Here is a 27,119-nt window from a genome sequence, read left to right on the forward strand (position 1 = left end):
GAGTTCTTCCAGTCAGTGGCTGTGTAACACTGGGAAAATTATTCAACCTAGTCTCAGACCCAATCAGTAAAATAAAGAAAAAACACCTACCTTGTAGGGTTTTTATAAGAAATATATGAAACACATGTGCAATAGCAGAAATAAATGGTTCAATGCTCAATAATAAAGATATTTTTAAAAGATTACCTCTTTGAAAAACTTTTTATACCTTATCTATTTTTGCTTCAACCTAATATGCTATACTCATTCTGAGTTATATGCCTCTGCTTTTTACATACCCACTCTCATTTCTAATTTTAAATTTTAGCATATGTATGCTATAACCCTACAGTGCCCAGTAAAATGTTATTCTAGATTTGGCAAGAATTTTATACAACCCCGGTTCTAAACCATTAATAATGGGAGAAATAGTATGGTTTATTATTAAATTACTTCATTATTAGTTCATTAAGCACACAGAAAGTCCAGGAGAATACCCAAAGTATTTAATTCCTTCAAGTTGAGTTGTCACCTGATCGAAACAGAGTCCATCATGGGTTGGAGTTCAGGAACAGCTCATCTTTCTGCAAATAATCTCCCTTAGCCTCTTGAGAAAACTGGGCCCTTGACTTTTTCTTTTCTTTGCCCCTCTGGCCTCTTTGTTTTTTCTTCATAGGGTCCCTCCTTAGCTGCAAAAGAGTGCAGCCTGGAATCATTTCATTCTGCTGAATTCTACTTAGGATGGGATTTAAATTATGTGGTAGGATCTGGACAGTACCAGGAGTACCTCAAAATAATCAGAACTTTCAAATTTTCTAAGGTTGGCTTCCTGTTAGTATCCATCTATGTTCATTAAAATATGTTGTTATAATGTTCAACATTAAGCACCTGTTTGAATGATTTATCGATGATAATGTACTAAAATAGTCTCTTTTTCTGCCTCCACCTTGGGTCACTTCTCAAACATCCTCTTCTCTTACTTTAGATTTGATTTGTGTCATGAAACAGAAGAAAGAAGTGGAAAAACACACCCAGCTAAAACTACCACCGAGGGCATAGCCCAAGAAAGCAGTACTTTAACAATCAATGCTTTATCCAAAGTGTCTCTTGCATCTAGTAATGCCAGAATGTTTGAACTTTGGAGCTAATTAGATTTAGTCACTCCTTCTATTATAAAATTTAACATTTCAGTCTCCATCATTCATGTCTCTCTAATCAACTTTCAGTGTCCTCTTTCCTATTCTCTACAACGAGGTTTAATTTCCTGCATCCTGAAATGAAATCAAAACTGTTTTCTTAACCATGCCCATCTTTCAACACAATGCCATAATACTTTCTTTCCTTTTACCACAAACCTATTCAAAAGATTAATCTACAGTCAGTGCATTGCTTTTCTCCAACTCTTCAACTCTTTCCATCTCAAGCTTCTACCTTCTCCACTTGAGGGAATTTGCATTCTTGAAGGTCTTTGCCCTCATAATCAGCAAATAAAGTGACATTTTGATCTCCCTTTTCCTCCATCTCCCGGCAAATTTTGACAGTATTGACTAATCTCTTCTTCAGTTTTCTTTTCTCCCTTTATATTCATGAAAATGTTTTGTCTTCCTTCTTTATACTCTGTCAATGTTCCTTCTCTCTCTCTTTTGCTAAGGTCCTCTTTCTCAAGTATATGTGAAGAAATTACTTAAACTTCCTTGTTCTCAATTTCCTCACCTATAAAATGGCAATAATAATATCCATTCCCCCCAAAATCATGAAACTTAAATTATATTAGGTGCTCAACAAATATTAACTTTTTTCCTTAAGTGTAAACATCTCCCAGCATACTACCTTTGGTACTATCTCCCTTCACCATCAAATTCTATAAATGACTATAAAATCTTTACCTTAAGCTCCTACCTCTCTCACCATAATTCCCCACCAATATTCCAATTTGTATATCATGCCTTACACTCAGTAAGCTTACAAAACCAAATTTATCATGCCACCCTCTCCTTCATCAAAATAAACTTCTGCTCAAGTTTTTTCTATATCTATTAATATCATTCCAAAATCCCAGCCAACCAGGTATCTTTGACTCCCTTAGGTCTAACCCATCTCTCCACACAGTAATGTTTTATCTAAAATGCCTCTTGCATCAAGTACTATATAAAAAGGGTAAAACATCATAACCAAGACGTATCTAACCAAAAAAATGCAAAGTTGGATTAATATTCAAAAGTAAATGAATGTATTTATCACTTCAACAGAATGAAAGGAGAAAAAAGTCATATGATCATCTAAATATACACAGAAAAAAAATGAAAAAATGGGAAAAAACACTCTTTTATGCTAAAAACTCTCAGCAAACTAGAAGTAGAAGGGTACATACAAGAAGCTTATAGCTTATACTTAATGTTGAAATACTGAATGCTTTACCTCAAAGATAGCAAATAAGGCAAGGATTTCTGGCTTTACCCCTTCCGTGCACCACTGCAATGCAGTCATAGCAGTAAGAAAAAGAAATAAAAGTCATAAAGATCAGAAAGAAAAAAGTAAGACCATCATTATTTTCAGGTGACAGGAGAGGAGAAAACCCTAAGGAAATTATTTTTAAAGGAGCTACTGTAATTTTTAAAAGAAATTATCCAGGTGGCAGGATACAAGGATGATAAAAAACTCATTTGCATTTCTATATACTAACAATGAAGAATTGGAAAGTTAAAGTAGTAAACAGTACTAAAGCATTAAGTCAACTCAATGAGGAGAGGAAGGTCTTTTTCCACATAGGAAAAAAAATGAATCTCGACTCCCACCTCACACCATACAAAAATGATTTGAGACGGATCACAGAACTAAATGCAAAAGCCAGAACCAGAAAGCTTCTAGAAAAAAAAATATGGGTACATTTATTTATAACCTGGACAAGACACAAAAAGCACTAACCATGAAAAAAAATTGATAAATTGGATCTCACCAAAATTAAAATATTCTGTTCATCAAAAGGTGCCACTAAAAAACACAAACTGGGAAAAATATTTGCAGTGCATAAACCTGACAAATGTCTCATATCTTTTGGAATTACATGAGAATTTATAAAGAATTACTACAAATCAACAATTAGAAAATTGAACAACCCCATAAAAAGGATTTGAACAGGCACTTGTCAAACGATATAAAATGAGCAACAGCCACAGGAAAAGGTGCTCAATATCACTAGTCACCAGGAAAATGCAAATTAAAGCCATAATGAAAAATCCTTTCATACCCATAAGAATGGTTAAAATGAAAAAACTGTAAGTGTAAATGTTGGAGAGATTGTGGAGAAACTGAAAATCTCAGATATTTCTGTTGGGGATTATAAAATGGAACTACTACTTTGGAAAACTCTTGGCAAGTTTCTTATAAAGTTAGCTACTCATTTGCCCTACTACCCAACAATCCCACTCTTAGGTATCTATAAGAAAATATATGTATTTACAAATACTTGAACATGACTTCACAGCATATTCATTCATAATAGAAAATAACAGGAAACAACACAAGTATCAATCAACAGGAGACTGAATAAACAAGCTGTACTATATTAATCCAATGGAATACTACTCAGTAAAAAAAGGAATAACATGAGTGAATCCCCAAAACATTACACTGAGTGAAAGAAGCCAGACCTGGACATACACAAAACACACACACACACTCTAGGATTCCATTTATATAAAGTCCAAGAATAAGCAATTCTTAACAATAGTGATAAAAATCAGAAAGCAGTTGTCTCTGAGGCAGGAATAGGGGCCATTGATTGGAAAGAGGTATGAGGTATACCTCTTTTTTCTGGGGGTAACACCAATGTTCTATATATATCCTGCTTTGAGTGGTGGTTACACCTACAAACACAGCTGTCAAAATCCATCAAACTGTATTGTATTCTTCAATTAGGGGAAAAAGATACTTTCACCAGGAGAACTTTAAAAAAACAAAGCCATTACAAGGAACTATAATTATTTAGTAGCCAAAAAAAAAAAAACTTGTATGTCAATAGACCTACCTAAATTTTTTAAAGGTAATATTTTTTCAAGTATTTCAAGTATTTTTTCAAATTTAAAAATAATTTTATTTTCAAGTATAAGTAAGTGAACCCAGCCTTGTGAATTCATCTAAATAGAGAAACTCAGGCTTGTGGGTTAATACACTGCAGAAAAACAAAGAGAAGCAAGTAGCACATAAATCTTTCAGGCTCTATGAATTGAAAATAGAACGTTTCACAATCTGGAGGATTTTAAGACATGAAAGAGCCCAAAGAAGCAAAGGTAAAAAGATCAAATATAGGGCTTCCCTGGTGGCGCAGTGGTTGAGAGTCCGCCTGCTGATGCAGGAGACACGGGTTCGCGACCTGGTCCGGGAGGATCCCACATGCCGCGGAGCGGCTGGGCCCGTGAGCCATGGCCGCTGAGCCTGTGCGTCCAGAGCCTGTGCTCTGCAACAGGAGAGGCCACAACAGTGAGAGGCCTGCGTACCGCAAAAAAAAAAAAAGATCAAATACGGGATGCAGAACTAACAGCTATGACTTAATGAGTTAATAAATATGCCAAATAGAATCAAACTCAACAAAGCACCGCAACGTCTGTAGCTTCCAAATAATTAAAACACCAAACAGAAATACATGAAATGTATAATCAGCTCTACCTCATACTGAAAGCAAGAACTTGGTTACAATGGATATTCTTCATTTATAGTTATGGAAAGTAGACTAGATAAAGGTATGCATCAGGCAAAGGAGACGTAACCTAATTTGCTCTATCTAATCAGTATCTATTTGTAGTGAATAAGATGAAAAGTCCTGTTTTTATCTCTCATCTATTCTATATCATTCTTGTCACAATAAGGCTAAACACATCTGCTAATGCTCAGGCAGATAAATGTAAATTCATGAATAAAAGTTGCATTTATACTTTTATTTTCAAGGCCCATCACCAGTTTTAAGAGTGAAATGATCATTTCAACCATGTTATTACTTTCTAATTAGTAAATGAAAAAAAAAAGTATTTGAATACCCACAAGTCAATCAAACCACATTCTTGCATTTCCAGACAGAAAAGCCAGGAGAATTAGCAAACACTTCAGAGGGTTAAACCTATGATCACAGTATAGGCTCTTATATAAGCTAACTAATAATTCTCTGTTCTTTGGAACAGTAGTCCTTGACAATGTTCAATGCCTGACACACCTGTGACTTGTCAAAACACACCAGGGAGTCCTCTATTCTATCCATCTAGCTGTCCCCCATCCACACCCTCTGGTCTCTAAACCCTTTCCTGAAATCACATGTCCTACCCCAAAACTCCTTCATAATTACTTTCGCTTGAATTTTCTATTCTCTGCCCTCTACAGTGAATGAGGAACCCCAGGAGATCAGGACTCATGAGGAGAAATAAGTAATGCACCAATGTCTCTGAGGTGAAAGAAAGGGTAGCCCAATTGAGGTTATATTCTTTCCCAGTTATATACCTTAGCTGTTATTGTCTATAACATACACACATACAGGCTGCATTGGTTCTAATTTAAATACTATCAGACTTAGTTTCCTGACTTTCTCCCTTCATTTTTCCCTCCCTAAATCATCATTATAACATCTAAGAAAGGAAAGTGGAGTCAGTTACCTTCATACACTTTTAAAAATGGACCGAACCAAGGAATGGAGTCAAATGAAATTTCTGGCTTTAAAACTACCTCTAGTTTTCTTCAAAGTTTATTAAAATAAGTTAAAATACAACAAAATAGAGTATGCAAAGGAGGATTCATGGAATAAGGTCCTGTAGAGTTGATTTGATTATGTAGAAAAGAATCTGTTTTTCATTCATTGAATGATCAAATGCATTTACATTAGAGAATTTATATTGGTATAAAGATAAATATGTTTAGTAATAGATTTTATTAACATATATAGGGCAATCTCCTGCATAAATAGTTTAAAATGCTGAAAATGTAACAGCTGCACAATAACACCAGAACCACCTTCATCTAATGAGAAAGACAATGATAATAAATGTGATATTTAGCATCTAAATCTAAGTTTAGTGAGGGTTATTTCTTGAATTAAATGAACTAGGTCAAATTCCCCTGAGAGGGAAGAGGAATTATTGAAGACATTTTTCTCCTGCACATATTGGGACACTGTGTGAAATGTTACCTATGCCTATGAACCTGTACGTTTTAGCCTCATAAAGATGTAACAAGTTATACAACCTAATGAGGATTTTTCTGCCCTCTGAACAGGATGGCAGGAGACAATTAATTATTATACCAAAGAAAGGAAAGAAACTTCCAATCAGTTGCACAACTTAGCCCCTTTGGAGTGCCAATATCGTTATCCATAACACTAAAATATACATTCCCTTGGAACTGATAAAGGTTAAACAAAACAATTTGTATGAAAGTGTTCTACAAGCTGTAGTGGATATGTAAAGCTTAAATGCCATTTTACTGATGAGGATGATGATTATAATAAAATAATCCAAAGTAAGTTATGGTAAAGAAGGTTAGATATTAAACAAATCATTGCTCATTTAGACCAAAACTACCTTAAAAGACATATTTGTTCTGCAAATTGGCTCAAAGTATTCGTTCATACTATATATCTAAGTAGATAGTGAATGGCATTGATCTGATCCAAAGTTCCCCTCTCTTGGATTTTATGAGGCCCATTCAGAATAAGCCAGGTTGAGAACATCACCAATTCCATGTTCTGAGTCCATCTGTTGGCAAAAATATAATGCAAACAGCTTTATAAGTGCTATTTTCAATGAAATATCACAGAACAGCTTGTCCCAATGATATTTCTAAAGCTTGCCTGCAAACCGCCTACTGGGATATCCAACTGAAAGAGAAGGGGGAAGAGAAAGAAACCCATACAGAAAAGTGACAGGAATGGAAAAAAAGAACAAAGGGTAAAGAGACAGCCAGAGGAAAGTGAGCACTGGAGGAAAATAAGGAGCAATGAGAGGTGCAATATTAAACACAGACAAAATTAGTCTGAAGACATAAAGAACTGGAAAAAATACGTATATATAAACAACTGGGGTCGAAGGATAAAGAAGTGATCACAAACAATGTGGCATATCCAGAGAAATGAAGACAAAAGGAGAAGGAAACACCAGAAAACATGTAGCAGTTCAATAATTGGAGCAAAATTATTAAAATGTTGTAAGAGAAAAATGACGTGAAATAGCCATTTTTTGTAAGCGTAATTTGTTTTTTCATGTAATATACAAATTCGTTTTTCCAAAAGCCAATACAGATTTCAACGTCTATCATCAGCTCCAAGGGAAGGAAACATTCTCTTCCAAGTCCATTCTTTTAATCTGAAAATCCATTTACTTATTATAAGATAGTCCAGGCATTGCAATATAAATGGTGTACATGCACTGATTCAAAATTGAAATATATTATAGTGCAGATGATGTCATGCTGGACACTTACCTGGGGTCGAATGACTTTTACAATATTTTTGAGGGCAGTGTCAGGGGATGGAGGTGAGCAGTCAGGTGTTGGGCCTGTGGAGCTGTTTCTATGGTTACTAGTTCCTGGAGCAGTAAATGCTACCTCAGAGGCATTCTCTGTGAATAAAAATAGAACTACCATGAACCTAATCACTCAGTTTACCTTTTAAGACTTGAAATTACTTTAGTAAACATGAATTGAGATTTCAACTTAAAACTGGTATTAATTACAAGATCATAATGAGGAATACACTCAGCAGTATATTTTAAAAATAATGTTTATTGAATGCTTTGTTTTCTTTTAAAATGGTAAATACCTTCCCGTGTAGAAATGTTCCAAGAAGGAAGAGTATTATTATTTAATTCATAATGATAGATCATCCAGCATAATTGTTAAGACTGCCATTATACAAATGACTAAAACCTTAACTAAAAAAATATGTCTTTTATATGATTGAAGTAGTTTTTTTCCATAATATTTCAAGTGAGTACTGATTTTTATTAAAAGGAGAAGTTTCATACCTCCCTGATTCATAAAACCCCAATTCAAGGCTTCTCAAAGCATTTTTCCCAGAAATCCCTCAAACTGTAAAAAAGCATCCCAGTGAATTAAACTTGATGAAAAAATATTGGTGCAAAATAGTTTTATAATGTAGACAAAAAAAAAAAAAAAACTATCACTCACAGATAAATATATCTTCCTATATGGTCAAAAACTAAGTGAATGAAATTTCAAAAATCCAAAGTAATCTTCCCTTATGTTCAGTATTGGGGGAGCATAAATAAAGAAAATGATGACTTAAAAATCAGCAACATGTATAACATTTTCTTCCTGAATTTATGTCAAAACAAAATAAGATCAAAGATGTAGTTTTAGAATGTTTAAAATACTGGGGAAAGGATGGAAAATGTTCTGTAAATAACTCCTGCTAGCACACAGAAGTTATATTATTTTAACAACAATTTGGCAATCCCCTATGACTTTTTAGGAAAACTGTTGTAAGCTCAAATCTTCAAAAAATTTACTTCCTTGTTATGTTTTTAATTAGTCCCCAATAATTTTGTTCTAGACAGTTAGCTGAACTGACGTAAAAGTGACTAAGACTGTGACTTCATTAGAGACCAGCAAGTTTCTCTGTTCCATGGCCATTGTCTACAACCCCAAGTGAAAAGCAATAATTTATTAAGGCACCTCTTGCTCATAAAAAGTGAGGGGATGAAACTTTACCCACCACACAAAAATATAATTTAGTCTCACTGAGGAATACAGACATAGGTTCATGAAACAAAAAATGCAAGTGTGATACATTGAATTAAATAGATAATTCATAAAATAAGTCTTAAAAGCTTCCAGAGCTCACTCTTGATTCGGGTTTAATATATATGGTGGGGTCTGAATAAGCATCTCAAAAATAAGCCAGGTTCTGAAAGACGGTAGTTTGTGGGGGTGATCTTCTGAGTAGGCTAAGGTAGTATGAGTAACCACTGAAACAGAGACAAAACATCAGCCAGCAAGAATGACAAGATGCGTTCATTCTCTCTAATTTGTCCCTTCCTCCTTTCATTCATTCAGTCATACATGTAAAAACATTTATTTGGGGTCAATCATGTATTAGGTGTTATGTTCAAAGGATAAATTGGGGGCTTCCCTGGTGGCGCAGTGGTTGAGAGTCCGCCTGCTGATGCAGGGGACACGGGTTCATTCCCCGTTCCGGGAAGATCCCACATGCCGCAGAGCGGCTGGGCCCGTGAGCCATGGCCGCTGAGCCTGTGCGTCCGGAGTCTGTGCTCCGCAACGGGAGAGGCCACAACAGTGAGAGGCCCGCGTACCACAAAAACAAACAAAACAAAACAACAACAACAAAAAAGGATAAATTGGAAAAGAATTTCTAGCCAGGGGTTAGGAGGTATGGAGGGATGAATAGGTGGAACACAGTGGATTTTTAGGGCAGTGAAATTTTTCTCTCTGATACTATAACTATGGATATATGTCATTATACATTTGTCCCAACCCATAGAATGTACAGCACCAAGAGTGAACCTTAGTGTAAACTATGGACTTTGTATGATAATGATGTGTCAATGTAGGTTCACTGGTTGCAACAAATGTACCACTCTGGAGGGGGATGTTGATAGTGGGGGAGGCCATGCCTGTGTGGCAGCAGGGAGTATATGAGGAATCTCTATACCTTCTGCTTGATTTTTCTGTAAACCTAAAACTGCTCTAAAAAATAAAGTCTAGTAAAATTTTTTTAAATCTCTGCCCTTGAGAAGTATGCAATCAAATGTGGCATCAGGCATGCAAACAAATTATAATGCAATATAACTTGAGAGTTAATAACAGATAAATGAAGCATGGTGAAAAAGCAGGGGGAGAAGAAATCAGACTGGCTGGGAAGGAAGATGGTTGTGAAAAGCTGCAGTTTTCAGGCAAGAAAGCTGGGACAGAACATAAAACATGAGGGCACAGAGGTGGAAAGAGCATAGATGAAGCTGGTATTTTACATTAGGAAGAAGTTGGAGCTAAGTTTAGATAAGTAAAAGAAGGTTTACTATTATGTTAAGTTTACGCTTAATTCTGTAGGCAATGCAAAATATTGAAGATATTTAAGCAGAGACTGGCATAGTAATGATAATAATAGCTAATGGTTATTGAGCATTTATTATGCTCAGGGAGCATGTTAAATTCCTTTTACTTACTGAAGCTCATTGAAATAGCCTTAAAATAATTCTTTGAAGTAGTTTCTATTATTACCATTCTCCTTTTACAGAAAAGGTAATCACAAAGTTATATTTCCAGTAAGTGGAAGACAAGAAATTCTAGATTGATGGCACATTGCCCTTCTGCTGGTTAGCATGCCATTGGTATGCAAAAGTGACTGGAAGGGGCAGAGCCTGAAGACTATTGCCATAGTCAAGGTATGGGCAGTCTCTACTTCTGAACAGAGTTAACCAACTCCACAAAAACAAAGTAGAACATGGAGACAATAAGAAAAAAATAATAAAAACAGAAAATGTCAACCATAAAAACATCCTAGGGTACCCTTGTGTGTACTATATGGTATAATACCTGGAAGCAAGGAGATCTGTTAAGACCAGTGACCCAGGATAGATCAGGGCATTTGCATTTGAGTTGGTGATAAGTGGTTGGATTCTGGGTGTATCTTGAAGGTAGACTAATAGAATTTCTTGATGTGTTGGATACAGGGTAGAAGAGAAATAGAGAGGGCAGGCATGAGTAAGATTTTTGGCCTGAGGAACTGAAAGGAGGTAGTTTTGATAAGCAGAAACAGGAAAGACTATTGGAGGAGCATATACTCCTTACCATATCACTTCAGATATTGCCTCTACCCCATTTTCTCTTTTCTCTCCTTTTGGACTCCAGTGAAATAATGTCAGACTTTATTCTCCTTATCATTTATTCTCTCTTTTGTACTTTCATCGTTTTTCTCTCTGTATTGCATTCTGAATAGTTTCTTACACTCATTTTCCAGCTTACTGGTTCTTTCTTCAGCTGTGTCTAGTCTGCTATCAAACCTTTTTCTTACTTTCAGTTATGCTTTTCAGTTCTAAAATTTCTATTTGGTTCTTTTTCAAATACATTGATCACCATTTAGCATTTTCAATTCCCTAACAACATTTTCAGGCTTGCTTTTATTGATTAGAAACAGCAAGTAAAGTGGGTTTGTTTTTAATCTGTCTGATAATTCCAATATTTGAAGTCTTCATGAATCTGTTTCTGTGTCTCTGTTTCTCACTCATGGTATCCTATTCCATTGTCTGTTTCATCTTCAATTCTGTGCTACTTTTTACTCAACTTTTTGTTAGAATAAAATATACAACATTAAATATCGCTCTTTGTCTATTAGTAAATATTAATTCAAAAAAGCATCCAAACTCACATTCTAATACCAGATGCTGGAGTCTGTGGAAAACTTGCCTGTTCAATGTTAGACAATTCATTTAACTGCTCTGGATTTCAGTTTTTCTTTAAAAATGAGGATTAATAACTACATTCTAGGGTTTATGTGTGCAGGAAAAGGTGAGAGAACACAAATGAAAAAGAACTAGCACATAATGACATAGTATGCAGTTAATAAATTTGAGTTTCCATTTTCCCTATTAAACCAAATATTATCAGAATTAAATTAAAATATAGAAGAGGAAAGAAAATCTAGAGGGAAAAGCAAGAAAATAAATAGTAGTACTTTGTAGGTAATACATCTAGAGTAATGACTGTGAGTACTTGGGCAGGATTTGAGACCAGTATCTTAGCTATTAACAAAAATTGGTAGGGACAGAATTTTAATTCCAGGAATAAGAGATGATCCCTTGAGGAATGATTCACTGCAAGGGCTGGCCCTGTTAAGTGATTTTGCATCAAAGCCAGAAAAAACTGCTGGGTAGTCCATGCAGACTATAAAGCAAAAGCTTCTTGAATGTTTCTTGTAAGTAATTTAATACATAGTACAAGACAGTGGGTAATCAAGTGCTAAATTTAGAAAAGACTCTGTCTCCATCTTCTGAAGCCATGACATGCAGCACTACACTGAAAATTTGATTTTATACTACCTTGCATTGTTCATTATCTCTTCCAGACTAGGTTATATTTTCACAGTGACTTATATTTCCTTTATTCTCTCCACAGCTTTTAGCTCATTGCAATCTTTTAAAAATACTAAGTGAAATAAAATGAATAAAACCTGTGTGTGTGTGTCAATGGCAACTGTCATAAATGTCCTTAATTACATGGAGAAAGGTGATCTGGCTTTTATAATTCCATGGTCCTTTTGGAGAAAATCCAAATGAGAAGCATATTCTAGAACATACATAACAGTCTTAGGAAACTGATTTATTCCTAAAATATCCTTTATTATATTATTTATAAAAACCTACCAATTATCCAGTGGACTTTGCAAAATGACAGCCTATGTCCACGATGGTTTTACATGGTCAACCTGCATTTCACACCTGCAGCTACAGAACATTTCTGATGAAAAGGAAATGAGGTGTATAAAAACTGCTTAGAGAAAATTACTGAAGATACTTGCAATTTCAGATTGAAATGAGACATCTTCTTGTCACATTCCCTTTCTATGCATTAGATTATACATTATGACTGTCAGTTTTCTCTATGATAACAAGCCTAGGAAAAAAAAACCCTTCTAATTTACTAGAGCTTTTAGAAGAAAAGTATTCTATGAATACAAAATAATTCATATGCCATGTTACAGAGTAGAATTTTAACATCATTCAATAGCATGCACTGAACAATTAAAGTGTACCAGAAACCATGCTAGTTGCTCTGTAGCTGACAAACAGGACTGAGATTACTTCTGGCTGGAGATTCAGGAAAGGTGTCATGGAAGAGGTGGTGATTAAGGAGTTCTCTCTGACAGATTAGTGAAATTCAGACATGAAGAAATGAGTGCAAAGGACATTCCAAGAGTTGGAAGTAGGAGAAGCAAAAGGTAGAAAGATGGGAAAGAGGCACAGTTGTGGAATAAGGAAGATTTCAGTTTGAAAAGAATATAATATTCATGGAGGTAATACTAAGAAATGGAGGAGACATATACAACAAATTTGGGCTCTGGAATTAAATAAATAAAACCTAAAATCCTGCCACTTTTAACCTCAGTTTCCTCATCTGTGAAACAGTGCTTTTCTCTTGGTGTTTTTTGTTTGTTTTTTGTGGTATGCGGGCCTCTCACTGTTGTGGCCTTTCCCGTTGCGGAGCATAGGCTCCAGACGCGCAGGCTCAGCGGCCATGGCTCACGGGCCTAGCCGCTACGTGGCATGTGGGATCTTCCCGGACCGGGGCACGAACTCGTGTCCCCTGCATCAGCAGGCGGACTTTCAACCACTGCGTCACCAGGGAAGCCCTCTCTTGGTGTTTTTGTAAGGATAAATAAGATATGTGTGTATGTATGTGTGTATTTTAACATATTGCCTGGCACATAGTAAGTGCTCAATTAAAGTAGCTCTTGCTATTATTACCATACACATGTATAATAATAATAATAACTATAACTAGATAGATGGCTTGAGGTATTATTGTGGAAAGTTGAATATAGCACTAAATAATTGTCAAGTATTTAATAATTATTAGTCTAGCAAATCATGAAGGATAATTTTTTAAAGTATTTATTTATCTGGCTGTCCTGGGTCTTAGTTGCGCCATGCGGGATCTGAGTTCCCCTACCAGGGATGGAACCCCGGCCCCCTGCATTGGGAGCGTGGAGCCTTAACCACTGAGCCACCAGGGGAGTCCCAAAGTATAATTTTTAATTGTTGGCCTTAAGTCAGAAATCGGCAAACTTTTTCTGCAAAGGTCCAGATTGTAAACATTTTAAGCTCTGCAGGCTAGGATGTTTCTTTCATAACTATTCAACCCTGCTGTTGCAGCACAAAGGCAGCCATTGACAATATGTAAGCAAATGGGTATGGCTATGTATTTTTTTACCTTTCTTTTTTGGCCATGACACATAGCTTGCAGGACCTTAATTCCTTGACCAGGGACTGAACCCAGGCCCCTGGCAGTGAAACTGTAGAGTTGTAACCACTGGACCACCAGGGAATTCCCAGGTGTGGCTGTATTATTACAAGAAAATTTTATTTACAAAAACAAGCATAGGCTAGATTTCATTTGTAGTCTATAGGTTGTAGGCCCCTCTCATAAGTACTTCCCATGGAAATGGCCTTCCTTTTAGGGAGAAACCTAGAAGAATGCTATATTATAAATTTACTTTTCCATATTCATATTATACACGAACATTCTTCTCACTATGCAATTAAAAACTAAGGTTTCATTATGAAAGTAAAAATTCATTTAAGGTTTGTAAAACAAATAACATGATATCCAAAGCAAGGGCAATGCCCTGTGCACAATAAGTGTTCAAAAGATGCTCACTGAATGGATGAATAAATAAATGAATAAGACCAATTGAATCTTTTGATTCTAAAGTAACTTTTAGTAATGGTACATGACCATCATTTCTGGGAAAGAAAGAAGGAAAATCATAAGTAAAATAGCCCAAATATCTTCTCTTCATTATTTTCAGTGAGAAAGTACTTCCTATGTACCATTTGAGGAAGTTAATATTTAACAATTATTTAGGGGACTTCCCTGTAGTCCAGTGGTAGAGAACCCGCCTTACAATGCAGGGGACGCGGGTTCAATCCCTGGTCAGGGAACTAAGAGCCCACATGCTGCAGGGCAACTAAGCCCGCGCACCGCAACTACTGAGCTCGCACGCCTCAACTAGAGCCCACGTGCCGCAAACTACAGAGCCCACACGCCCTGTAGCTTGCTTGCCCCAACTAGAGAAGAGAAAACTCGCACGCCACAACTAGAGAGAAGCCCACGCACCACAACGAAGAGCCTATGTCGCAACGAAAGATCCCACGTGCTGCAACTAAGATCCGACGCAGCCAAAATTAAATAAAATTTAAAATACATATATTTAACAATTATTTTAAAGAATTATTTAATACTCCAAATAGTTAATACATTTTACTTTCTCCTAGTAATGGTTTCTTAAAAATTAGCAATTCTTTCAAATATGTTGAAAACTGAAACACTTGAACCTTCATGACTATCACCAACCACTTTACATATTCAATAGTACTGATTAAGCAGATATTTTACCAGATAAAATGTGTGGTAGGCAGCTTCTAAGATGGTTCCGATTGATCCCTGCCTCATGGTAGTCATGCTTTTGTTAAATTCTCACCCCTAGACTATGTATTGAACTTGTTGACTAGCTTCTAACAAATAAATACAGAAAAACAATTGACCTTTGAACAACACTGGGGTTAGGGATGCTGACACCTATGCAGTCGAAAATCCTAGTATAACTTTCCAGCTGGCCCTCGGTCTCTGCAGTTCCTCTGTATCTGAGGTTCTGCCAACCACAGATTCAACCAACTAGAGATTGTGTAGTCCCGTAGTACTTATTTATTGAAAAAGATCCGAGTATAACTGGACCCCCACAGTTCAAATCTGTGTTGCTCAAGGGTCAGCTGTGATGAGATGTCACTTCTAGGATTAGATTAGAAAGAGTCTGGCTTCTGTCTTATGTGTGTCCTCTCATGTTCTCACTTTCTCAGCTCTTTTGCACTGAGGAAAGCAAGTAATTGTACTGTGAACAGCTTTTTGGAGAGGCCCACATGGCACTGTGAGGGACTGAAGCCCTCAGTTTAACAGCCTGCTGGGAACTGAAACTTGTCCATAACTGCATGTATCAGCTTGATAGTGGATCCTTCAGACCTGGTCAAGCCTTGAATGACGGCAGTTCTGGCCAACAGCTGACTGCAACCTCAGAGAGACCCTGTGCCAGAACCACCCAGCTACGCCCCTCCTGGATTCCTGGCCCACAGAAACTGTGAGATTATAAATATTTGTTGTTTTCAGCCACAAGTTTTGGGGTAAGCTGCTATGCAGCAATAGATAACTAATATGTTAGGTGTTTGGCTTACATTTATAACATGGCCAACATGTTAGATGTTTAGGCTACAATGGTAAACAGACTCTCAGCCTCACTTTGAAGTTGTTGCCTATTTAATGGAAAATATAGAAGGGAAAATACAGAATCACAAAACTATGTCATTCATGCTACATATCAGGCACTATGGGAACACAGAAGAGTGAGCCACTAACTGAGTAAGGGGACCAGGGTAGGGAGTTAGTTTATGGGTAAGAAGAGAAGGTAAAGAAGAAATATTTAATCACAGCCTTGAAGAATGAGTGCCATCGAGCACTCAAGGAGGGAGAAGCATTCTAAACAAAGAACACAGAATAGCAATGGGGCAGAAGTATGAAAGAGCATTATGCCTTTGGTGAAGTATAAATAGCTCAGCCTGGCTGGAACACAGTAGAATTTCACCATCCCTCTCCCAGGATGGTGCCAAGAATGACTATTCCTTGACCTTTACCAGCAAGATGAAATAGATCCCTGGGGCAATGCACAGTAAAGAAAATGAGAGGCAGAGGGAGGCCAGAGGAGATGGGTCCCCTCCTAAGGCTTTTATGGACTGAACTGTAAGCAAATGAAGAAAGTAAAAAATAAAAGAAATAAAATATTTTATCTCACATTGGGCAATTCATGGATCTTTTGTTTTACGAATATATTTGTGCTTCAATTCTCAGAGAGATTTTTGTTTTCCAGGATCTACTGGCTTTGAGCCCCATTTTGGGCTTCAGGGTTTGGTCTTGATGACAAATTCTTTTTTCTGATTTTACTCTCATTGGTTGCCAGTATTCATCTCCTGTATCCTTCTGCTCATTCCAAATTGGTGTTCACAACAAGCTGACCAAGCCATACCCTAGCACTGTCCTGCCAGGCCAGAATCCCTCCTAAGCAGGCACCGACTCTCCATTAAGGGAAGTTAGAAAATGAACTTGCTAAAACCCCATATGAAAGCATCATAGTAGTTGGAGGTGGAAATGAGATTTATTCTTCTGTACCACAGGCTTAAATTCCATGATTCTTTCACACTCGTAAAAGTGACTCTGCTATAGTCTGCACTGACTCATATCTATCATTTACTGAACTTCAGTGTACTCTCTTTTATGCCTCAAAGCCTTAGCACATGTTTCCCAGTCCTGCTTTTCACCCCAAGCCTGCCATTCACCTTGGAACCTTCAGATTCCTTGTAGATGTTTAAGTAATCATCTAAGCCCAATAGTGTTCTGATTTCTACTCATGTGATCTTTGATTTAACTCTTTTCAGGTTCTCATACCTGAGGCTAAACCAGGTACTTCATTATGAACAGCAGTGGCTTCATTTGGGCATCTTAATCTCAAAGAACCCATTCCATAGATACAATATCTAATCATTTTCACTCTCTCATTTCCCTCACTCACACTAAACCTGTTGTTCAATCCCACTGCTATAAACTAATCCTTTTATACATCTAATTTCATTCAATCTATCAACTCATATATTTACTTTTTACATATTCAGCTTAGACATAATGATTCATCATTTAATAACTCTCTTACCAATAACTACATCCATTCCTCTTATTTTACCACACATTCTGAGTGAAACTCTAATCCTATTTGTGGTAGACACTTTAATATGCCCTTCATATCTGAAAGATTTATTCCCTTAGCTGATTGAAGTGTTGCTGGCAGACAGTCTTCACCTGTCAGCCCTCTTTGGGAACTGCATCAGCTGAAGAGACTTGCTTGACCCAAGGTCACATGCGCTTCCAGGAGCAGCCTGCTTCTGATGTCTGATTAGCAGAGGAGTATAAAGGCTGTGCCTAGTCACCAACTTGGGATGATTTTGTAGGACTATCCCAGTTTCAGATATCCCTAGGGCGTCTGTAGGTGCCTATGTAGAGAACTCATCACAGGCTAACCTCTCCTTCTGCCCCATCTTGCTTCTTTCCCACATTCATTGTTTCCGAGAGCACTCTTAATTGATCTCCTGTATGACAATCTCCATCTCAAAGTCTACTTCCTGGTGAATTCAACCTCGATTGAACTCAGTCTAATTCTTCTCAGTGGTCCCTTTTGTAATTTTTTTCAACAATCAGGTACTAATCACTGAGAGGAAAAAACCAACTGCTATAAACTAATGTTATCAAACAATTTAATATGTTCTTAAAAATCATTTCATTTGGTAAGAAAAAAAAAAAAACACTCTAATAGAAAAAATGGACCCAAAACTACCAACAGGTACTTAACAAAAGAGAAATACAAATAAATGTATGAACATTTTTCTCAAACTTTGCTCAAAATGTTGTATGAGTATATGGATGGCATATCATCTGGTTTTGCTTTAACAAATGTGAAAACAAAATATTCACAGGGTTAAACATTCAAACAGTATAATATGCTTGCTATATGATGATAAGTGAGCCCAAGCCCATCCTAAGGTGCCACACCCTACTTCCATTTTTTTGTGAGTTCTTGCAGGAATTCATATAAGGAGATTGAAAAAGCATATGCATATCTGTGTGTAAGTGTATCATACATGTCATTTTCTTACACACATGGAAGCATATGTACTATGATAGCAGTTTGCCTTGGTCTTATCCATGCTTCATTTTATGTCCCTACCCTACTTTCCCTCTTTACTATCTTGCCTCATAATTTTTGTTAGGAAGCTGGATTTTCTGTTTCCTCATTAATTGATCAGGTAATTGAGCTGAAATTAACATAAAACTTTCCTTTAGTTAGACTAAACAATGAGGACACCGACTGTGCCATGTAACAGGGAGTCTAGACCCAGGGTAGCTCCAGGTGCCAAACATCAGAGCTCTGGCTCCTCCTCTCTGTGGCTTTCTCAGCTCTGCCCTCCTCCATGGGATGCTTCATCCCCAAGCTGGCACCAAGATGACTACAGCAGCTCCCAGTATCATATCAGATATGATAATATCAAAACGAAGAAGAGGGTCATCTCTTTCTTGTGTGTTTTTTAAAGACTCTTATTGGTCAGATTTATATCAAACATTGAAATCTAACCCAATCACTAACAAGAGTTGGCTTAAACTAATGAGCATCTGTTCCCTGGGAGGTGGGGTAGAGAGGACTCCTCTGCAAATGCATGGCCATGGAGAGCAGGGTATCTAGGATTCTGCTGGGAACAGAAAAAGGATAGAAGGATGGGGCAAGTCAAGGAATAAATGTTATGTAGGTAATCACGAGCATATACTAGACCGTCTATGTTTTCTACCTTCTACAATTAGGCAGGAGTGTAAATAAACACATACTGGCACATTCAAATTTATTCATTACCTTCTCCTTTACTTCTAGCTCCTCCTCTCTTCTCTTTTTCTCTCTCATTTTTACAAGGCTTTTCATGATCTGCTCCCTCTTACCTCTCTAAGCTCCACACTTTTCCACATATTTTTTGACCCTGAATATCCTTCTGGCTTTCATTTGCCTCAGGTAAAGACGCATCCTCTCAAGGACTCCCTTGAAACACCTAGTGTGTGGCTGGGAGGGGAGAAGAGTGTAATGAAGAATAAATATTAAAGTATGAGGTAAGTGCCCCCCTATGTGGTCCCACAGCACCCCGTGCACCTGCCACATGCCATATCCTCTGTTTGTCTGTTCCCCTTTTACTGGACTGTGACTTCTTTCAAGGCAGACATAGTGTGTCTAATTTGTCTTTATGCCACTATCACCCATTACAGATGGATTCATTTTAAGAGGAGTCAGGACTCAATTTTTGAACAGTCAGTATTATGGACAAAACAGTATTTTTAAAATGTGTTCCATATCATTTACTTATTATCTATGATATACTTGTAAAGTACTGGCAAGAACAAATTTTCAAATATTCAGAATTTAGCAAAGAAGTTAAAAGGCCAATTAAAACAAACTTAAATTTAAGTGATTTAATCAATGCCTGTTGTATTCTATCAAATATTATTTGTAAAAAAGTTTGCATGGAGGGCTTCCCTGGTGGCGCAGTGGTTGAGAGTCCGCCTGCCAATGCAGGGGACGCGGGTTCATATCCTGGTCCGGGAGGAACCCACATGCCGCGGAGCGGCTGGGCCTGTGAACCATGGCCGCTGGGCCTGCGCATCCAGAGCCTGTGCTCCGCAACGGGAGAGGCCACAACAGTCAGAGGCCCACGTGCCGCAAAAAAAAAAAAAAAAGTTTGCATGGAAAGCAGTGATTGTAATTTACTACATTACTTCTTTTACATGCCCACTGCAAGATGTGTGTTTCATACTAATACGTGTGTGCATACAGGCACACACACACTGTAGTTCTGAGAAGATATTTGTCATGTAAATTAAACATGTGCCAAGTATTTCATGGAATTAATGGTTTTTACTCAAAATGTCAGCAAATTCTGGGAAAACTGGATGGAAATCACCAACTACATAAAGAGAGTTTTGTTTGTAATCTACACTAGCCAGAAACCCCTATTTACTTTGGTTATCTGGTATTTTGATGGAAGATGTGGCCACAAATTAGTCTTATTCTATTATTATCATCTGAACATATATTTCCTTTGATGTGCTATTATGCTCTTCAAATTATGTGGATATCCATGACGACAGACTTCACATACTGTAAAAGAAACACATTGTATAGAATTATAATTTGTTTAGATATACTTTCGGAAAAGTTAGATTGCATTTCATATGCTTCTATAAATCAGATTGAAATGTCTCAGGATGCCCAGAAAGTAAAATGGGAACCAAAGTATTATTTAATCCTAACTCATCTTTCTCTTTTATACTCACAGCAGGAGTAAAATTTAACTGGAAGCAAAGATTTTCATCTTTCCTATTCTAGAGATAATTCTATGTTCACACTATTGTGTCGTTTCTTATTGAAGAGTCTCTCTATCCAGATGATAGGCTGCTTTCCTATACACATTTTTTTATGTAAACTTTCCAAATTGTTCATATGTCCCCATAAAAACAGTGATGCTTTTACTGCACATTAGCGAAAATTTTTGTTTGAAACTTGAGGACATTTTTTCTTGTTAACAAAATATTGCTTAAATACTAGCTACAAAGTCATAACTATTTATGAGTGCAAAAGTATCTAATGATTGGAACTTTAAAAGCCCAAAGGGTCTTGCTTTTTAAAAAGAAAAACATTAGGTGACAAAAAAAGATCTCAGAGCTTCTGATGCACATGTTGTAAATTGTATGTACATCTAAGGGGCCTCTTTCACAAGCAATCAGAAGTCCTTTTGTAATTATACTCAAAACCTATTTTCTAATTTGCAGAGTTATGATGAGGAATAGTCCCAGTTCATACACCGCGTGGCATCTCTGAACTGACCAATTAATGTGTCGGTATACACAGGTTAGTAATTGGTAGACATACAACAACATAACATATACACTCACACACACACACACACACAACCATTAAAGTGTTTACTCTTCAGTGCACTACTAATGGGAAAGAAATATATTGATGTTACTCTTCCAAATATACTTAAAACTTCAAGATGTAATATAGGTTTTTCTATAGTCTGTGAAATCCCTGCTTTCCCTCAAAAAAAATCCCACCATTCTAGCAAAGTAGAGACAAACTTAATAGAAGAATGGACTAGGATGAAGTCCTTCTACTTTCACTGTTGCCACAATCCATTGTTAAGTTATATAGTGGTACCTATAGTAAATGTTCTGAGAATTGACAGTGCAAAAACTTTCACATGGAATGAGAGTGCTACAGGACAAATTTTAATCCCATTAATTCAATGGATTGCACAGGCCTAACCATCACAGTAAATCATAATCTGACCTTAAAGAAAATATATCATGAGTTGAAACAAATTTATCTTTATCCCTGAAAAATCAGGAGCTTATTTTTAAAGAAATTTCTCCCTTCTTTCTTTATGAATCTATTCAAGAAATTATAAATCAATATTCCTTGATTTTCTTGGTTTTCTAAAATAGGTATCTGAAGACTGCACTCCTGGTCTTTTACTCTGCTGGCTCCCAACACCTCAGCATGGTAGACAAGATTTGCCATAATTTATACTCGACCACTTCTCTCCTCCCTCATCTTTTCCCACTGCCCCTTACTCATCTTCTACTCCAGAAAAAGACACTGGTTCTCAGGATGCAACTACTCTTCCTCTGACAGGTAGGTCCTTTTTCCCTTTGTATGACAATTCACTAAATATCCTGCCAGGCCCAGCTCAAATGCTACCTTCTTAGTGAAGTCTTTTCTGGCTGTCAGTCAGTAACTCTCTGACAATTCCTACATCATTTCCTCATATGTCTAAGATTAAGCTCATCATGTTATAATTATTCATGTACAAGGCTCCCCATAAAGACTGTGAGCTCCTTGAAGGGAAGAACGTTTCTCACTTTCTTTATACCCCCAAAACTAAGTACTGGGTGTTAGATGAATAAACAGGTGCAAGATACTATATCAACTGATTAGATACTTCAAAATAGTAAAGGAGTAAAATAATCCTCATTCCATACTTTGAGGGAAGAGGATTTCAAAAAGTATTTTAGGATTTTTTAAAAGGTTTCTAGATGCTGATAAATCACTGAGGGTAGTAACAATGATGTCATCAACAAGCTCCTCTACAACCAACCTTCTTATAACATTTATTAAAGTTTCTATATCAACTATGGTTACAATAAGATATATACTTGATTTTAACCAAGTAAAATTGTGCATGAAAAGAAAATCCTACAAGGCAGCACACCAAATGTTAATAACACTCATCTCCGGCTGGTAAGATTATGTTTTATTTTCAAAATATTTTTCCTACTTCTCAAATATTCTTCAGTGAGCACATATTACTTTTAATTATTTATGTTTGTTTCAGACATTGGATATTTTAAAAAAGCATTATAGATACATATAAAAATCTCACTTTTACCCTGTCATAAATCTATTCTACTGCCCCTCTCTCAAGAGTTGATCACCATCACAAAGTTGGCACACATTCTCCATATGCGAATTTATACTTTTAGTAAAGAAAATATATCGTGAGTTGAAACAAATATATATTCATTATATACTGGACATATTGTGTTTTATATTTACAGAAATATATTATGTGTAAAATTCTGAATCTTGCTTTTTTTCACTTAACATTGTTTCCAAGATATATCCAAATAAATGTTTGTAAACCTAGTATTTTCATTTTAATTGAAGCATAATACTCCATTTTACTAAAATTTACACAGTGATTCTCTTCCTTATGGACATTTTATTTTTTCCCAAATTTTTGTTCCTACAAACAATGTTGCAATGAACATCCTTCAGATTCTTAGCGTTTTGTTTTAAAGAACTATTCCTGGAAGTAGAATTGCTAGATAGGAGAATATGTGCATTTCAAAATTCTTAAAATATTATTAAATTGTCTTTGAATATGGAGTACCAATTTATAATCCTATTAGCTGTGTACAAGACTTCTTATTTTTCTATGTCTTTACAATACTTCATGTCATCAGAACTTCTGTGTCATTCTGGTGACTGGATATAAGTTGGTATCTCACAGTGGTCTTAAATTTCTCTGTTACTGGGGTTAACTATGTTTACTGGCCTTTCAGAATCCATCTTCAGTTAATTGCCTTTGTCAGCTGTTTCAATGTTTTTGTTTGTTGTCTTTTCTGTCTATTTATTATCTTGTAGTACTAACCCCTTCTCAGTGTTATACATTGCAATCATTTCTCCTGGTCTGTGGCTTTTTAAACACATTTTGCGGTATCTTACACTAACCATGAATTTTATTTTTAATTTTAATACAGTTGATTTTATAAGTCTTTTTCTAATGCAACTTTCTGTCCTAAGAAATCCTTCCCTATACTAAAATGATCATATGAATTATCTCCCTTAATTTGTTAAACTGAGGAAATGTACTGAAAGATTTTCTGATGTCTGAAAGATCCTTGAGGTAGTAAGGTAAATCCTGCTTAGTCATGACGTACTTTTTAATAAATTACTGGATTCAATGTTGTAATATTTTGCTTAGAATCTATGCATCTATTTTCATACTAGAGATTAATTCATACATATTTTTCTTATACACTCCTTGTCCAGTTATGTATCCAAGTCATGCAAGCACAAAGTTGGCCGTTCACCACTTTGTGAATTTTCTTAAACAGTTTGTACAGCCTTGATATTATCCGTTCATTAAGGTTTGGTATAACTATCCTATCAAACGATCTTTTTTTTTTTTAACATCTTTATTGGAGTATAACTACTTTACAATGGTGTGTTAGTTTCTGCTGTATCACAAAGTGAATCAGCTATATGTATACATATATCCCATATCCCCTCCCCCTTGCGTATCCCTCCCACCCTCCCAAATCCACCCCTCTAGGTGGTCACAGAGCACTGAGCTGATCTCCCTGTGCTATGCGGCTGCTTCCCACTAGCTATTTTACATTTGGTAGTGTATATATGTCATGCCACTCTCTCACTTCGTCCCAGCTTACCCTTCCCCATCCCCATGTCCTCAAGTCCATTCTCTACGTCTGTGTCTTTATTCCTGTCCTGCCCTAGGTTCTTCAGAACCTTTTTTTTTTTTTTAGATTCCATATATATGTGTCAACATACAGTATTTGTTTTTCTCTTTCTGACTTACTTCACTCTGTATGACAGACTCTAGGTCCATCCACCTCACTACAAATAACTCAATTCTGTTTCTTTCTATGGCTGAGTAGTATTCCATTCTATATAGGTGCCACATCATCTTTATCCATTCATCTGTGATTGCTTCCACGTAGGTTTCTTCCATGTCCTGGCTATTGTAAATAGTGTTGCAATGAACACTGTGGTACATGACTTTTTGAATTATGGTTTTCTCCAGGTATATGCCCAGAAGTGGGATTGCTGGGTCGTACAGTAGTTCTACTTTTAGTTTTTTAAGGAACCTTCATACTGTTCTGAACAGTGGCTGTATCAGTTTACATTCCCACCAACAATGAAAGAGGGTTACATTTTCTCCACACCCTCTCCAGAATTTATTGTTTGTAGAATTTTTGAAGATGGCCATTCTGACCAGTGTGCGGTGATAACACATTGTAGATTTGATTTTCATTTCTCTAATGATTAGTGATGTTGAGCATCCTTTCATGTGTTTGTTGGCAATATGTATATCTTCTTTGGAGAAATGTCTACTTAGGTCTTCTGCCCATTTTTGGATTGGGTTGTTTTTTGATGTTGAGCTGCATGAGCTGCTTGTCTATTTTGGAGATTAATTCTTTGTCCGTTGTTTCGCTTGCAACTATTTTCTCCCATTCTGAGGGTTGTCTTTTTGTCTTGTTTATGGTTTCCTTTGCTGTGCAAAAGCTTTTAAGCTTCATCAGGTCCCATTTGTTTACTTTTGTTTTTACTTGCATTTCTCTAGGAGGTGGGTCAAAAAGGATATTGCTGTGATTTATGTCACAGAGTATTCTGCCTATGTTTTCCTTCAAGAGTTTTGTAGTGTCTGGCCTTACATTTATGTCTCCAATCCATTTTGAATTTATTTTTGTGTATAGTGTTAGGGAGTGTTCTAACTTCATTCTTTTACATGTAACTGTCCAGTTATCCCAGCACCACTTACTGAAGAGGCTATCTTTTCACCATTATATATTCTTGCCTTCTTTATCAAAGGACACCATATGTGCATGGGTTTATCTCTGGGCTTTCTATCCTGTTCCACTGATCTATATTTCTGTTTTTGCGCCAGTACCATACTGTCTTGATTACTGTAACTTTGTAGTATAGGCTGAAGTAACGGAGCCTGATTCCTCCAGCTCCATTTATGTTTCTCAAGATTGCTTTCGCTATTCGGGGTCTTTTGGTTTCCATACAAATCGTGCAAGTTGTCAGTATAGTTTTGTGAAAAATGCCATTGGTAGTTTGATAGGGATTGCACTGAATCCGTAGGTTGCTTTGGGTAGTATAGTCATTTTCACAATGTTGATTCTTCCAATCCAAGAACATGGTATATATCTCAATCTGTTTGTATCATCTTTAATTTCTTTCATCAGTGTCTTATAGTTTTCTGCATACAGGTCTTTTGTCCATTTAGGTAGGTTTATTTCTAGGTAATTTATTCATTTTGTTGCAATGGTAAATGGGAGTGTTTCCTTAATTTCTCTTTCAGATCTTTCATCATTAGTGTATAGGAATGCAAGAGATTTCTGTGCATTAACTTTGTATCCTGTTACTTTACCAAATTCATTGATTAGCTCTAGTAGTTTTCTGGTAGCATCTTTAGGATTCTCTATGTATAGTACCATATCATCTTCAAACAGTGACAGTTTTACTTCTTCTTTTCCAATTTGGATTCCTTTTATTTCTTTTTCTTCTCTGATTGCTGTGGCTAAAACTTCCAAAAATAGTGGTGAGAGTGGACAACCTTGTCTTGTTTCTGATCTTAGTGGGAATGGCTTCAGTTTTTCACCTTTGAGAAAGATGTTGGCTGTGGGTTTGTCATACATGGCCCTGATTATGTTGAGGTAAGTTCCCTCTATGCCTACTTTCCTGAGGGTTTTTATCATAAATGGGTGTTGAATTTTGTTGAACGCTTTTTCAGCATCTATTGAGATGATCATATGGTTTTTCTCCTTCAATTTGTTAATATGGTGTATCACACTGATTGATTTGCGTATATTGAAGAATCCTTGCATTCCTGGAATAAACCCCACTTGATCATGGTGTATGATCTTTTTAATGTGCTGTTGGATTCTGTTTGCTAGTATTTTGTTGAGGATTTTTGCATATATGTTCATCAGTGATACTGGCCTGTAGTTTTCTTTTTCTGTGGCATCTTTGTCTGGTTTTGGTTTCACAGTGAGGGTGGCATCATAGAATGAGTTTGGGAGTGTTCCTCCCTCTGCTTTGAGAAGGATAGGTGTTAGCTCTTCTCTAAATGTTTGATAGAATTCGCCTGTGAAGCCATCTGGTCCTGGGGTTTTTGTTTGTTGGAAGATTTTCAATCACAGTTTCAAATTCAGTGCTTGTGACTGGTCTGTTTATCTTTTCTATTTCTTCCTGGTTCACTCTCGGAAGGTTGTGCTTTTCTAAGAATGTGTCCATTTCTTCCAGGTTGCCCATGTTATTGGCATATAGTTGCTTCTAGTAATTTCTCATGATCCTTTGTATTTCTGCAGTGTCAGTTGTTACTCCTCCTTTTTCATTTCTAATTCTGTTGATTTGAGTCTTCTCCCTCTTTCTCTTGACAAGTCTGGCTAATAGTTTATCAATTTTG

The 27,119-nt window shown here is 36.5% G+C and overlaps 1 protein-coding gene across 16 annotated transcripts in view; it reads right to left on the reverse strand.

The window, feature by feature from the left end:
* Nucleotides 1-27,119, reverse strand: part of ANKS1B (ankyrin repeat and sterile alpha motif domain containing 1B) — a 1,163,282-nt gene that overhangs the window by 671,619 nt on the left and 464,544 nt on the right. For all 16 annotated transcript variants that reach the window (XM_067697640.1, XM_067697639.1, XM_067697638.1 and 13 more), the window contains exon 11: nucleotides 7,438-7,574. In XM_067697640.1, coding sequence (XP_067553741.1) covers nucleotides 7,438-7,574 — 137 coding nt within the window. The remainder of the gene's footprint in view (nucleotides 1-7,437; nucleotides 7,575-27,119) is intronic.

This window comes from Pseudorca crassidens, chromosome 11 (assembly GCF_039906515.1).
Source record: "Pseudorca crassidens isolate mPseCra1 chromosome 11, mPseCra1.hap1, whole genome shotgun sequence".
In the NCBI taxonomy this organism is placed as follows: domain Eukaryota; kingdom Metazoa; phylum Chordata; class Mammalia; order Artiodactyla; family Delphinidae; genus Pseudorca; species Pseudorca crassidens.